Source organism: Danio aesculapii, chromosome 17 (genome assembly GCF_903798145.1).
Source record: "Danio aesculapii chromosome 17, fDanAes4.1, whole genome shotgun sequence".
In the NCBI taxonomy this organism is placed as follows: Eukaryota; Metazoa; Chordata; class Actinopteri; order Cypriniformes; family Danionidae; genus Danio; species Danio aesculapii.
In genome coordinates, this window is record NC_079451.1 from 48149061 (window position 1) to 48163866 (window position 14806).

At 36.2% G+C, this 14806-nt stretch overlaps 1 protein-coding gene across 1 annotated transcript in view; it reads right to left on the bottom strand.

Moving 5' to 3' along the window:
• cdc5l (CDC5 cell division cycle 5-like (S. pombe)) overlaps positions 1–14806 on the bottom strand; it is a 39012-nt gene that overhangs the window by 17417 nt on the left and 6789 nt on the right. Inside the window, exons 6-10 of the mRNA XM_056477235.1 lie at positions 14544–14762; positions 10229–10373; positions 7601–7789; positions 3885–4033; positions 601–763 (exon numbers count right to left, since the gene is read on the bottom strand). Of these exons, the coding sequence (XP_056333210.1) occupies positions 601–763; positions 3885–4033; positions 7601–7789; positions 10229–10373; positions 14544–14762 (865 nt within the window). The remainder of the gene's footprint in view (positions 1–600; positions 764–3884; positions 4034–7600; positions 7790–10228; positions 10374–14543; positions 14763–14806) is intronic.

Genomic DNA, 14806 nt, shown 5'->3' on the forward strand with positions numbered 1-14806 from the left:
AGAATTGCAAAGAGCAAATGCAGTAAAACTGTGAAACATATTCATTGTCTTGTACTCAGATACCTCACTAAATACAGTGATGTCTAACTTTACTGTAGTTTTCAAATGGCTGTGCTAATAGTATATAGTGCCGTCTTGAGCATATTCAGGAAGTGTCACCAAAATCTGACTTTTTTTTGCATTGGAAAACATTAACAGAGCAAACTGTCATAATGAAAACAGGACAAAACCATTTGACTATCTTGTTCACAAACAATGGTGTCAGGACTTTTCATCTTGATGACTCTGACACTTTCATTGACATCAATACTTGCTTCTGATGAATGAGCTCTCCATTTTGAGCAAGTGACACGCTTTTGCAGGTTATCAACTAGGTTTTGCACTTTGTACTTATTGTTTTTAGAGATGCATTAACTGTTGTGCAAATGGAAATAGTGTTGTGAGAAATGCACCAAAGCCACTGAGAAAAACTGTAATAGACATTCACTATACCCAAACCCCCCCCCCATACAAATACTATTGTGAGTTCATGGTGACTAGGGAGCAGTGTTTGTAACCTCAGTAAAATGAAAGTGTATTAGTGCCGGAGTAACCATGTACCATGTGTTTAGAGAAGGATGGATCAGTGTAGTCCACTCCCCCCTCCTCAGTATTAATGTTGAGCTTGTCCCGCAGCGGCGTCCGGCCAGGAGTCACACCCACTGAGGCTTTGGGAGTCAGTCCACCATGAGGAGTCAAACCCTCGCCTGTGTGACTGGGGGTTCTGGGGAAAATCACATTATTCACACAGCTCAATAACATGGCATTTTACATTAACAGGTACTCGGTGTGATTTTTTTGTTTCATTTAGAAAATGTGTTTTTAGCTTTGGCTCAGCATTTTTTTTAATTTATTTATTTATTTTTTCTTAGGTGTTTTCACCTTTATTGGGATAGGACAGTAGAGATTTTACAGACAGGAAAATGTGGGGAGCAGAGATAGGGGAAGGATCGGCAAAGACCTCGAGCAGGGAATCTAACTCGGGTCGCTGTGAGCACCTTGGTGCTATGTGTCGACGCTAGGGGTGGGCGGTACACTGGTGTGACATTGCGCCACGACATGGATTTTCTAATACCGTCAATACCGTAATAAATCAATTATGCGCCTTGAACGGCTGCATTTACATCAATGATAGCCAATTCTAAATAATAAGGCATTCAATTTTCTTCAAACGTTCAGTTGTGGTCTGAATACATGTCCTTATACTACAGGGCTCGAAATTGCAACCATTTTGGTCGCATGTGCGCCCGAAATTTAATCTATGCGCCCTCATAATATATTTGGGAGCATTTGTGTGTCTGAATATAATGGTTGTAGTGCAATCTGATTTGATTTTCTCTAAAAACTTGCTAAATCGCTCTACCCTGCCGCTGTATTGGTATATTAGCTGTCAGTCACTCAACATTTCCCGCTGTCAGATAACAGGGAGCTTTTGTTACTGCAGGAAATGCAAACGGCTGAAGAGTGAAAAGTGCACAGGTTTGCAAACCTCACCTAAAGTTATAATAATAATAATGGCGCAAATGACAGCGATCATAACATGAGGTAAATGTTGATCCGCCAGCTGAGATCAATCGAGTGTTTTCGGAGAAGGTGCCCGAATCTCGATGCGTTGCATTCACCGCGTGTTCAGCGCAAATGTCCGCTAAATATAAAGTCTAATACTGTACACATCATCGCCAAAGAAACTCGTCTTTACTAAGTTTACACTGAAACTACGGCTCATAACAAAGAGCGGAATTGCGCTGGTGGTCATCATGAGAATCCTGCTCTGTCTGCTCATAAATTGGTGCGGCTGACTCACCTGCTTTATTCCACCAACACAGAGAAATGAAGATCAGCTCATAACGAGACTGAGCATTTACAATGACCTAAACCAAAACTTTTAAAGAGCGATAGAAGTGAGACTTTCTTTTGTCCGTTCTTCCTTGAGATGTATATTATTTTGCTATTGAAAGTAATACCTTGATATTATACCGTCACCGGTTAAAAAGATGAAAAATACCGTGATATTAATTTTAGGTCACATCGCCCACCCCTAGTCGACGCACTACCACTAGTCTATTGACTCCGACCAGCATTTTTAGTTTTAAGTTCATTTTATCTCAACTAAATACTATAGAAATATCACTTTTCTATATAAAAAAAGATTTATAATAGGGCTGCACGATCTTGGAAAAATCAGATATCGCAATATTTTATTTTCCTGAGATACGCATTGCAATCTGAATACAGTTTCACCAGATGGTTTGAACAGCTCTATTGGATGTTTTTTTTGTTCTGGGGAGTCTAGCAGTATTCAGATACAGAAATTGAATAATCACAATGCAAGTTGTCTCATTTCTAGTCTAAATATAAAAAAAAAAATTGATTTTTCTTTTCATTTTCAGAAATGAGTCAAAATTAAGTGAGATTTTCCTTAAAACAAGCTAAATAATCTGCCAATGGGATTAGTAAAATATTCTTTTACGTTTTAGGTTTGAAATTTAGATATATGGACAAGAACCAATACAAAAACCAAATCTAAGAAAAGCTTTTTTTTGGTAAATGTAAAACAACATTATATAGTCTTCATTGCATAAATAATTCAATACAATTAATCTAATCTAACACCTCCAAAAGTCATAATTTCTTGCGCCCAAATGTTTTAAACTGTCTTGAAATACTCATGCAGTCACAGGCCTTAAAACACACATGCAAATGAAAAACTTTCACTCTATTATGGTTAGACTTTGCAGTGACTCTAAAAATCATGTGTTTTGTGGCTCGTGCTCAACTATAATCCAGACATAACATTGCAGACTCTATGATATGACTTTTGCAGATATGCATATTGCAATCCAGATGCTGAAATGATATATTGTGCAGCCCTAGTTTATAACAGCAAAAAGACACTAACAACAATAAAAAAAATAATTAATTTAAAGATTTAGGCTTTACTTTTGCTAATAAAATTAACCATTTTGATAATAAAATTTGAATAAATTAGAAATATTTCATTTAAAGTCATCTGATAACATTAAAAATAGTTTTTTTACTATTGCAATATTAACATCTTGGAAGAATTTCTGCTTTAAAGAAATGTCCATGAATGAGTCTCATGTATCCAATACGGCATCTTGTGTAAACAACCTCGAGTTAAAATAATAGTTTTAATATTATTTCAGTTAAATTTCTGAGTTTATTACATTTAAAAACGTAATTTACTTGTGTGATTGAAAGCTGAATTTTCACAATTATTACTTCACTTCTCAGTGTCACACATCATACAGTGAATTATTGCACAAAAATAAATACATATTATTTTCAGTGCTTAAAATAGCTTTACTTAACTTTTTAAACTTTATTTTCTATTCATTTCTCTTAATTATTCAGTATGAACATGCAAATATAAAATGCATATTTTATTGCATGATAGATATCATGTAGCGTAACTGGGATACTACTACATCTTTAACATATCCTTTAGGCTTTTCTGTTTCTTGTCATATTTTAAGTATGAATATATGTTTTGCTGTCACTCTTGTTTTTAGTTATTTCAACACTGCCTTGGGAAAAATTAGCAGAAATTAAATTTGTTTAAATACCAAAACTACTAAGACTGAAAAAAATAAATAAAATAATAATAATAATGATAAAAATACCAAAAAAAATATGGATAAAATCACTTTATAAGAAAATAAATAATATATCAAATTATGGATAACAACAACAACTAAAATGATAAGCTTAAAACATAAAAAAAGAATGTAAATATGACCAAACAACTCTATATTAACAAACTCTAAAACAGGACTAGTATAAGGCAGACTTTCGAGGTGCATATTTAAAAGTATGATGGGCACCTGAAGGGTGTAGACAGCACAGTATTGGGCGTCTGGACGACCTGTCTCTGCGGTGTGACCCCAGAGAAATCGCTCTCATGAAGAGGAGTGTTCAGCCCTCCTTTCAGAGGAGTGTCCACATTGGTAAGAGCCATCAGATTCTGGGCCTCCTGTGAGGGTCAAACAAATATTATCAACAAATATATCTTAAAGATCAAAAAATAGACATGAATTATTAGATTGCAACTAGTAAATATGTAAAATACCAAAACAATTGAATATATGCTTAATATATAGAAGAGAGAGAGAGAGAGAGAGATGTGATGGGGAAAACTGATATAATTGACAAACATTTTATAAATATCAATATTCTATAATAAAAAAGGTTAGTAACAGTAAAAAGACATCAACAAATAAACAATACCCAAAATGTTTATACTTTTATACGAATATTTTCTACTACGATAATAAAATTGACTATTTTGATAGTAAAGTTGACTCATTCAAAATTATTTCCTTTAAAGTCCTTCTAGATAGAAATCATTGTCTGATAACAATAAAAATAAGAGCATTCCAAACATCCGTTTAAGAGTTTGTTTGCTATTGCAATATTGACATTTTAGAGGAATTTCTTCTTTGAGTAAATGTCCATGAGTGAGTCTCATGTGTTCAATACGGCATCTTGTGTAAACAACCTCATAATGTCTTGAGTTAAAAAAAATAGTATTTAGTAATATTAGAAATCATCTTCTAACTACGGGTTGGATTTCGATTTTTTGGAGATAGTCAACCTTTGAAATGGATCAAAACTTTTCATCAAAGCTCTCCTAAAACTACTAAATGACAATACAATATGGTTCAATTTGTTGGCACCATAGACTGTAAAATATATGGACGTAGTATCCGTGACGTCACCCATAGGTTTCTGAAGAGCGCAAATGAAGCTATAAGTAGGCGAGGCCAACCGTCGCCATTTTGTTCGCGCGTCATCGCACCCACGGCGTGATACCAAACAAGGGCAAAGAGGCGGAGAGTGAGCGGAGCTACAGACACCTGCTGGCACTTTGCTTAGACCTGGCAGACAGACTTTACTTTGGGAGAAACTCTTGATACTTTATTACCTGCGACTCGTTTGTGTTCTGATCACATGTGCTTGGCTGTACACTATATCATTAAAGTGTTTAGACTTTTAAAAACACTGTAGAAATACATTGAGCCACTAAGCATTGTTCTTATGACGTTTTTCAACAGGAGGAAAACGCAAATTACTTCCAAACACTTCAGATATAGTGTGTGTTAGTAAATGCAAGACTATTGATGAACTCCAGCATAACACTGTAATGCTTCAGATGACTGGTCTAAAGCCTACAGCTAATCAATCTGTCACATTCTGGAGTGCTTTACGGGTCTAAAGAAAAATATTAATGATAAATGATCTTAAATAAAACAAATACATTTATAGAGATGGTATACAAGTATTTAACTTTACTCACATGGGAAACGAGGCCACATGAATGGTTTGTGAGCACAATTAAGTGCACACAGCATCCCATATCATCTGATAATTGTAAGAAATAAGTCCAAAAGGCAGCTGACTGTGTAAAGCCACATAAAACAGAAAAATACGATGAATATGCCGAGATCAGTGGCTAATCTGCCGGATTCAGCTGAGGTGAAGTGACTGCGACCAGCGAGACCTAGCTGTCACTCAAGTGGCCACGCCCTTAATTATGCAAACTTAATATAACCTAATATAAAGGAAATGGATGAGTTATAAAAAAATTCACCCCCTCATAGTTGTCATGGAGGGTAATAATAGCTGTATGAACCAAAATCGTTCTTTGTACCAGGCTGTAAACACCTTTTCTTCTGCTGTAAAGTTGACCATTCTAACAGTGGGCTCAATTACAATTTGCTCTATTATGGAGCCTGGAGTAGCGGAATTTTGATGAATTGCAGTTTCAGTTACTTCCGTATTGGCTTACCGAGAGAGAGCGGGAGGTTGCCGCTTGGTTGGCACTAGTTTAGTCTAAATGAAGTTAAAACTAAAAACACTTTTGCCGAATTCACATCAAAGAAAAAAAAAAAAAAAAAAAAAAAAAAAAACGGGAGCGCTAGCATTTACAGCGAGGGAATGACATCCGATGCGGTACAGAGTTTGTTGTTGTCTTAGAAATAAGTTATATTGATATTTATTATTTGCATAATGCTTTCAGTGTATTATAACAGCTTGTCACCCAGTAATAAGCAGTTCATCAGCAAAAATAACGTTAAAGTGAGCGGCGTTTGTCTGACAGGTCCATTTGCTATAGCACCCTCCCAATAGATATTGGATAAGATGAAATGGAAAAGCATCCAGCTCCAAATATACAATCTCATTGAAACTCCAAGTGTTTTTACAAGAGAGAAGTTAAAGGCTTACAAGTCTTTGGATGCCTACAATTGTGTTCTGTGTGGTCATGTGCAAGAAATAATGCTCCATGATTACCAGACTCAAAACTTTGTAGTGCTAAAAACCGAGGTTCTGCCTAGCCAAAGACAAGGAAAGAAGACGGAGCTATACAAGGCCTGGGTAATCATCAACAAGCAAAACTACAACTGTTATAGCTGAAATCATTACTGCAATCAAAAATGAGTAATGTGTATGATTTAGCATAGCCTGAACTCACCCGATATGAAATGAGTCGAGCATTTTTAATTAGGTCCTCACTCCATTCAGCTCCCTTTTAGCCAAAGACGTCTGCAGTTGGCATTAAAAGTAGTGTGGTGTATGGTAAAAGTTAAGTTTTCTATTTTTGCACTTGAATTTAGCATCCTACCACACAACATGTGTGACATAGGTTGGTAATTCCTCTATAGTACTATTATGAATTACTTTCTTTCCATCTCATTTTTCCTTTTATACCGCGCTGTGCAGCACTTTAGCCAACTGAGGTTGAACTAAGTGAACTCTTATCATCAACACTTGTATGCCTTAAAAGTGCCCTATAAAGAAAATCTGGGTATATCTAGGTATAGTCTAATAATAAGAGATAAGTATATGGAAATGATCATGCCGTGAGCCAATTGTTTCTTCGTTCTCATGTAAACCAGGAGTAAACCGTCTCATATGCAGCTTTGAGATCATTAATATGCACAGTGTGTGCATGCGCGTGTGTCTGTGAGAGTTCGACGTCAGGGCACAGCTCATTAATATTCATAACACAATCCAAATATAGTCAATTTTGGACCTTCCGATTCTAGGGATATTTTATGGAGTAATAAATTAGCATATAAAACCATTTATGCAGATTTTTTTAACTTACAGAAGTCATAAACCTACTATATCAGAGCACTATTTTAACTTATTAAACCAATGCAGTAAATGGCACCTTTAATATAATGTAAAGAATGCCTCTTTGTGAAATATAATATTTAGAAAAAAATAAACACGCCATCGTGAATGTCATGTTGTTTTTTCAACATATCTCAAAAAGAGGATTCATTTACATTATATTAAAGTATACAAGACTTGATACCCAGGTTTCCCTTTAAATGTGCTCTAGAAATAAATGAAGCTGAAGTTAAAACAGCATTATAAATAACAAGACAGTGAGACAGCACGCACACACACACACACACACACACACACACACACACACACACACACACACACACACACACACACACACACACACACTAACGGACAAGGACACACGGAAGGGGGAGAGTGAGAGAGAAGCATCAGACGGGCAAACCTGCAGGATCTTGTCCTGTGCGGCTGGAGTTTTGGGTGTGCGCAGGGCCATGGAGTTATTGGTCACGTTATATTCAGACAGAAGAGCACTGGAGGCTGAGTTAGTGATGCCAGACTCCTCTGCCGTCTGACGGGCGATTTCACTGGCCTGACCCAGTTTGACCACCTCCTCTAGCTCAGCGTCAGAGATCTGAGAGGGGGAAAAAAACATTAAATATTGTTTAGTCAATATTAACCAAACATAAATGTGTCATATAACACATTGAGCGACTGAATGGTTTTACTTCCATAATATTATTGTGTTTATTCAATTATACTAAATGCAGTACAATTTAAAAAAATCTGAAGCAAAACTAATAAAAATTAACAAAACGTAAATGCATCATATAACACATTAGCCGCGTTTCCACTATCGCGCCTAAAGCGAGCGAGCCAGGGCGAGCCAAGGCCAGTCGCGTTTCCACTATCACTTCCGGGGCGTAATCGGGCCAAAGCGGGGCTTCCTTGGGGCCAGCGTCCGGCCTTTTTCGGCCCCCTGAATACCTTGGGCCAAGGAGGGCCAACTGGGGCTTCAGGGCGGGGTTACGTACAAAGGCGGAGTTTTCCTGTCAGGTAAAGAGGAGACAAGATGCTTTCTTCCCTTACATTTGTTTTGCTATCGTCGTTCTCGTAGCTCGGCTGCTCTTTTGCGCCTTGCAGCCAAAATCTGTGTTCGAAGTAAATGCCGCCGAACTCGAATGTCCTTATCCAGGGATCGCTGTCTGGCCTTACACCAACAGACCACAAACAGTAAAAAAGCAATCGCTTCGGTGTTCTCCATCTTCCAGCTCTCGTAGTGATGCCAGGTTGTGTTTGTGGTTATAATTTGAGTTTTTTGTTCCCGCTGAAGTGGGCGGGTTGTGTGACGGGTTGTGTGACGTTTGATTCGGGGGACGTTCTGGGGGCGGTGTTTGCGTGACGCGCTGCGAGCAACTAGCCCGACAGTGGAAACGCGACATGATTTCGGCCTCATTTCTCAACCTCCCGGGCTATTGGCCCGGCCTGGCCCGATTAAAGCCCTGGCTCGCACTGGCCCGATAGTGGAAATGCGGCTATTGCGGCTAGTGTCATTAGTTTTTTTTTTTTACTCCATTATATTATTTCCTTTATTCATTTATACTAAATACATTTATACAATTTCAAAACAAAACATTTGAAGCAAAACTAATAAACTTATTTCTACTGTAATTTTAATTTGTGTTAGTAACTTTATTCAGTGCTTTAGCCATTTACAAATGAGATAGTTTTTTTATTTAATTTATTTGGCAGGTTAAGTGTAATTAATATATTTTACTTAGTATTACAGTATTATTTAGGATTAGATAACATTTTATTTTTCAATTTTTGTTTGGCATTTAAAACTAAAATTATTCTTAATTCTATTGTGTACTAATACATGTAAGTTTACTGTAAGTGTCAGCAATTTTATTCTGTGCTTTTGGCATTTACAAATTTGAGATTTGAGATTTTCTTGAATTTATTTTTGCATTTATATTTATTCTGTTTTAATTTTACTTAATTTTAATGAGACGTTTTTATATTTCTATTTAGATTTAATTTATTCGGCAGACAGGATGGGATTAGTGTTAATGTAATCTATTTAACTTAGTATTACAGTATATTATTTTTCCATTTATTTGTTATTTAAACCTACATTGTACAATCTTAATTACTTTACGTATAAGTGTACTCAAATTTTCTATCCCCAGATTTGTGGTTGGTATTGCAAGGAGTAATTTGAGTACTATTTATATAATGTTAAACATATTACCAGCAACAACATTTATTAACAAACTCCTTTTTATGGCGCAATGAAATGAATGGGTTTCATAGTGCAGTGCTTTCTGTGCCTGGTGTGAAAGCCACTTAGCTTTGTCAAAACAAGAAAGCGATCATAGTAAACCTAGTAAATGTACCAAAATGAATTGTAGAAATTGAAATAATAAAAAGGACAAATCACTTTAAATTGCTACAACTATTAATCCCTAATTACTAAAATGAGGGTTCCCACCTTTTCATGAACAGTACTGTACCAATATTTTCAAATGAAGCACTTTTTTTTAATTCTCCCAGCACACATAAATATATGAAAGTCCTTACTGTACTTAACATTTCACTTACACTTAATATTTACATTAAAAATTCAGAGTAGAGATGATGTTTTAAAGGTGTCATTGTCAAAAATGTTGATAATAGCATTTTAAACAGCTATGTTCAAAGAACTTCAGTAAAATTTGCTAAACTCAATACTGATAATATTCAAATGTAGTCTCTGAAATACTGATAAAATGTGCATTACTTGTCATAGTTCTTGTACAAGACTTAAATGTATGATTTTTAAATTATTATTATTTCAGATTAAATTTTTTTTTAGTTCTGATTTTGACAGAAGCGCAATACAATTGCACAAATAACCCCATAAAATCCACTTCAAATTAAGTTCAAGCACTTTTAAGGACCTATGTTTAAGTACTTTCCAGGCTTTGTCTGATCGATATGTCTGAAATTCAAGTACTTTTAAGTAGTGTGGGAGCCCTGTAAAATGATCTGGTAGCCGTTAATGTAGTAATTATTTGAACTGATCTCTGACCTGCGGTGCCGGCAGCACCAGCTTGCTCCTCTTCTTAGTGAACTCTGACACTCCACTGGTCTGCAGAATGGCCGAAGGCAGATCAGACTCCTTTTTCTTCTTGATCTTCTGCCTGTCCTTCTTCCGGTCACGATCCTCCTTCTCACTACAGACATTGAAGCAGAGATTTAGGGCTGTGCAATATGAATATTATCTGAAATTTTGTATTGACAAAAATAAAAATAAATCTACTGTTTCATATTATGCTCTATCGTTTATTTTAGAGTGTGGCAAACACCATGTTTACATTTAGTATTTTATTTAGAAATATTTTATGTTGGACCTGTAATCATTAGTTTTTAAAACTGAATTAATAATATTTAATATTTCTACATTATTGATTAAACATTTGCCCAGAATTTCTAAATAAAGCGAGAAAAACAAATCAGTAAATACTTTAAAATGGAAAAAAGTCCATTCCATGTGGTGTATATATAGTCAAAAGTATTAGCCCTCCTTTGAAATTAATTCTTTACAAAATATTTCCCAAGAGAGAATGATGTTTAAACATTTATTGATATGTTTGCCAATATATCATAGACTGTATGAAAAAAATTTATAAATAAGTTTTGTACATTGCAAGCTTTAGATCAGGATTTTTTTCAAACACGTCTGTCCATTAGGATGTACAGTGGGTTCAAGATCTGTTACTGAAATTAAATCTCCAGTAATGCTGATTGAACATTTTATATAAAAAATATATTGATGGACTAATTCATTGCTGAAACTATTTCATATGCAGAATATACAGATCTTGAAGTTCTTGAGCATATAGGAGATGAAAATATCTCAGATGTGAACATTGTCAAGTGATAAGGAAGATGGAGAAAATTATTTTATAAACAATGTGCAATCTATACAATAAAAACCTCAAACTTAAAGTAAAAATGTTAAAATCTCAATGTGATTAAGATTGCACCAGTAATCATGTATGTTTTGTTTGGATTTTATGTTGTTATAATGTTCGGGAAGTACAATTGTCCTGACGTTATGTCCATTGAAATGGACAAAAATATATATACTTAAAGGGGGTTGACTTTTATTATTATAATTTGGTCTCATTTATAGGAGCCTCAAGAACTGTGGAAACATACCTTTACATTTTTCAGACACTTGAAACATAATTCGGGTTTGAAGGGGTAAAGGTGGCTAATAATATTGACCTTAAAAAATTTAAAACTGCTTTTATTCAAGCCAAACTAAAAGAAAATACTACTTTCAGCAGAAGAAAAAAATATTATAGGAACTACTGTGAAAATGTCTTTGTTAAACATGGCTTGTGAAATATTTTAAAAAGAATAAAAATTCTACAGGAGGGCTAATAATTGCCCGTTTCCACTGACTGGTACAGTTCGGTACGGTACAGGTCACCTTTATCAGGCTTGCATTTCCACTGCCTAAAGGGTACCCTTTTGGTGGACAATAAAGTTTCAGTCGACATAATTCTCGCTCGAGGAAATGTCTACAGTAAAGCTGTACGGGTCGTTCATATATCATATAAGAAGCTCTTCTCAAAAAACAGATGCTTTATACACAAATACTTGCGTATAAATTTTCATTACTAACCTTTCTATGAACATGATTTGATTATAACTGCAGATCAATGACAGTGTGAAATAGCCTACTGTAATGTCTGCGATTACGCTAAATAAATGCAACAAATATGAACACATACAGCCCCTTACAGTCTCCGATATGATATCACTTACAAAAAAACTACACACAGCATACATTTAGTCCTTATTTGGGTTCAAAAACAACACGAAACATAGCCCACAGTCAGAGCAAACCTCCCATATGTGTCTTTAATCTTTACCAGCACATGTAACCTCTGGTAGAGGTCATTCCGAGTTCAAAATAGTCCAAAAGGCGATGATAAACATGGCAGTTTGTTCATGATTCAGTTTGATGAAACAATTTGCTCCTATGTTTTGTCGGCCTTCTCCTTTGCTTTTTCGCGCTTTACTCTCGCGTTTGTTCTTTCCTTTTCTGAAAGGATCAGATGTCGGAAACACTTCAATAATCACGCGCACGTAATTATCATGAGCTGAACAAGTTCTTTATTTCAAATATAGACACGATCACGAGTTCTCTGGAGAAAGTGAAACCGCTCGCACTTTTAGACAGCCACGTAAAACAAAAACAAGACACGGCAGATTTTGTTCTTCTTGGCTTTGTGGCTGTTCATCAAGACATTGACAAGGTTTGTTTGAGCTCGGGTCAACCATGATTCGTTATTATATTTATATATTATTATGTTGTGATGTCTCGGCTGTGTATTTAAAACATGGCGGTTCCTTTGTTTTCTTACTCCTGCTTCTGCGAGTGACGTTTCCTGTAAATCATTAGCATTCAGCTGCGCATCTAGCTCCGCCTTATGGTATACTTTAGGCCTGCTTGGTACCCTTTGCAAAGGGTGACCAAAAAGTGGTATGTTACGGTTCGCTTTTAGGTTCCTTTTGACAGTGGAAACGGCCATAAAAGCATATCGAACCACTCAGTGAAAACAGGCAATAATTGTTGACATCAACTGTATAGATATAATAATCAATTAAATTTACAGAAAAAGTTGTTTTATGATAATTCATATTGTTATCTGGAGAGAGGGAGAGAGAGTTTTAATTTGATTGCCATTTCAGCTTCTTTGGCTATGTCATGGCAAAAAAAAAAAAAGATCAAATTTACCACGTTTTATAAACACCAATTTTCTATAATTATAAAAATATTCTAACAATTAAAAGTAATCAACAGCAATAAATAATACACAAGGTAAAATACATAAATAATAATAATGATAATATACAAGATAAAAATCTAAAACAGTTTTTTAAGGTTTCCTTTTGATAAAAATTGTACAATTTTAGATGGACTCACATTTAAAAACATTTCACTTAAAGGGAACATAGTTTACTCTTTTTATGATTTAATAATAATATTATGGTTCTTCTGAGTGTGCCAGTTTAGGTTCAGTTTAAAACACAATTCAGACTTTTTTATTATAATGTGTTAAAAAGTGTCATGTTGGGGGCGTGTCCACAGTTCGCTGATTTAGGGGTGTGTTGCTTCACATGTAAATTAGTTTTGGCTTCCCGCCAATGTAACAAGGGGGTGGGGCTATGAGCTCACCCGCTCTGCGTTTGCAACAGACGAAGAAGGAGAGAGAGGATCACCATTCAGTCGTACATGTACGACTCTGACACAGACCAAGCAGAGAGTACAAAATCATTTGTGTCTTTGTACAGTTTTACAGCCAACTGTGTGCTAGTTTCAAGTGCCGAGCTTGTACACAGAAACTAATAACCACGCACACTGAATTAACTTTGACTGAGGCATCGGATGCGCCGCTCGAAGCCGCGACATGGCACACCAGACACTCTCTGTGGCGCACCAGAAGCATGAAGTGTCCCGAATCGTCGCGCCACGCGTTTTTGAATTCTAAACATAGGTTTCTATAGCTGTCCGCGGCGCCCAGTCGTCGACTTGAGTGTACCCTGATAGAAACCTATGTTTAGAATTCTAAAACGCATGCTAGTTAAGAAGGGAGCTTCTGTGAGAAATGCAAGTATAAGGTAGACTCAATGAGAAGTACACATGTTTGCAAACCTACCTAAAGATACAACCAATAATTCGGATTAGAGCGATAATGTGGAGAATATTGCTCTTGTGTTGAGCCCAATGAGCCTTGCATCTAAAAATAGAGCTAGCGTGTTCCTTTAGTGATATCGCTTCCACTCACGCTGAAAATGGCGGATGTGAATTAACAAACTGAGGATATGATGATGCGCCTGTCAATCAATATTGGTGGGCGGGGGGACCGCTCTCCTACGTCAGGTAGCGGTCGATTTGAAAACAGCTCCAATTGGTCCACCGTTTTTTATGTTGTTAAATTGAAAAAAAAAGCACTGGGTGTGCTTATATCACCCCAATATGACGGTCTATACACCATACATGCACATATGTCTGTCCAAACAGCTTGAAAAGTAGATTTTTTTTACCATAGGTGCCCTTAAAAGTCTGTCCAGATAAAAATTGTTGTCTGATAACATTAAAAATGGGGCACTCCACAAGAATATGTTTAACAGTTTGGTTTCTGTTGCAATATAGACATTTTGGGGGCTCTTCTCCTTTGAGTAAATGTTCATGTGTGAATCTTATTGTTATCTGGATATGAGATTACTTGCATCATGATAAAAGATGTTTGTCATAGAGGGTTGATTGAAACACAGACGTCTAGACTCCTGCAGGACAACAGGATAAATCCAGATGAGTTGCTCACCTCCGCAGTTCTCCATCCAGATGCTGCTGGCGCAAGCGTTTGAAGTCCGGCTCCAGAGGATCGTACTGCTCCATGGATGTATCATAGAAGCCCTGAGCGGGTTTCTTTTCAAAAGGGATCTCAGCATTATAATCGACTCCTCTCTTCTTCTTGCGCTTCTTCTGGATGTCGATGCCAGCGGCTCGCAGCTCTCTGCGCTTCTGAAGGGCAGCCAGACGACTGAGGAAAACATCAAAGTTCATTACCTAACAACTCCATTCAAT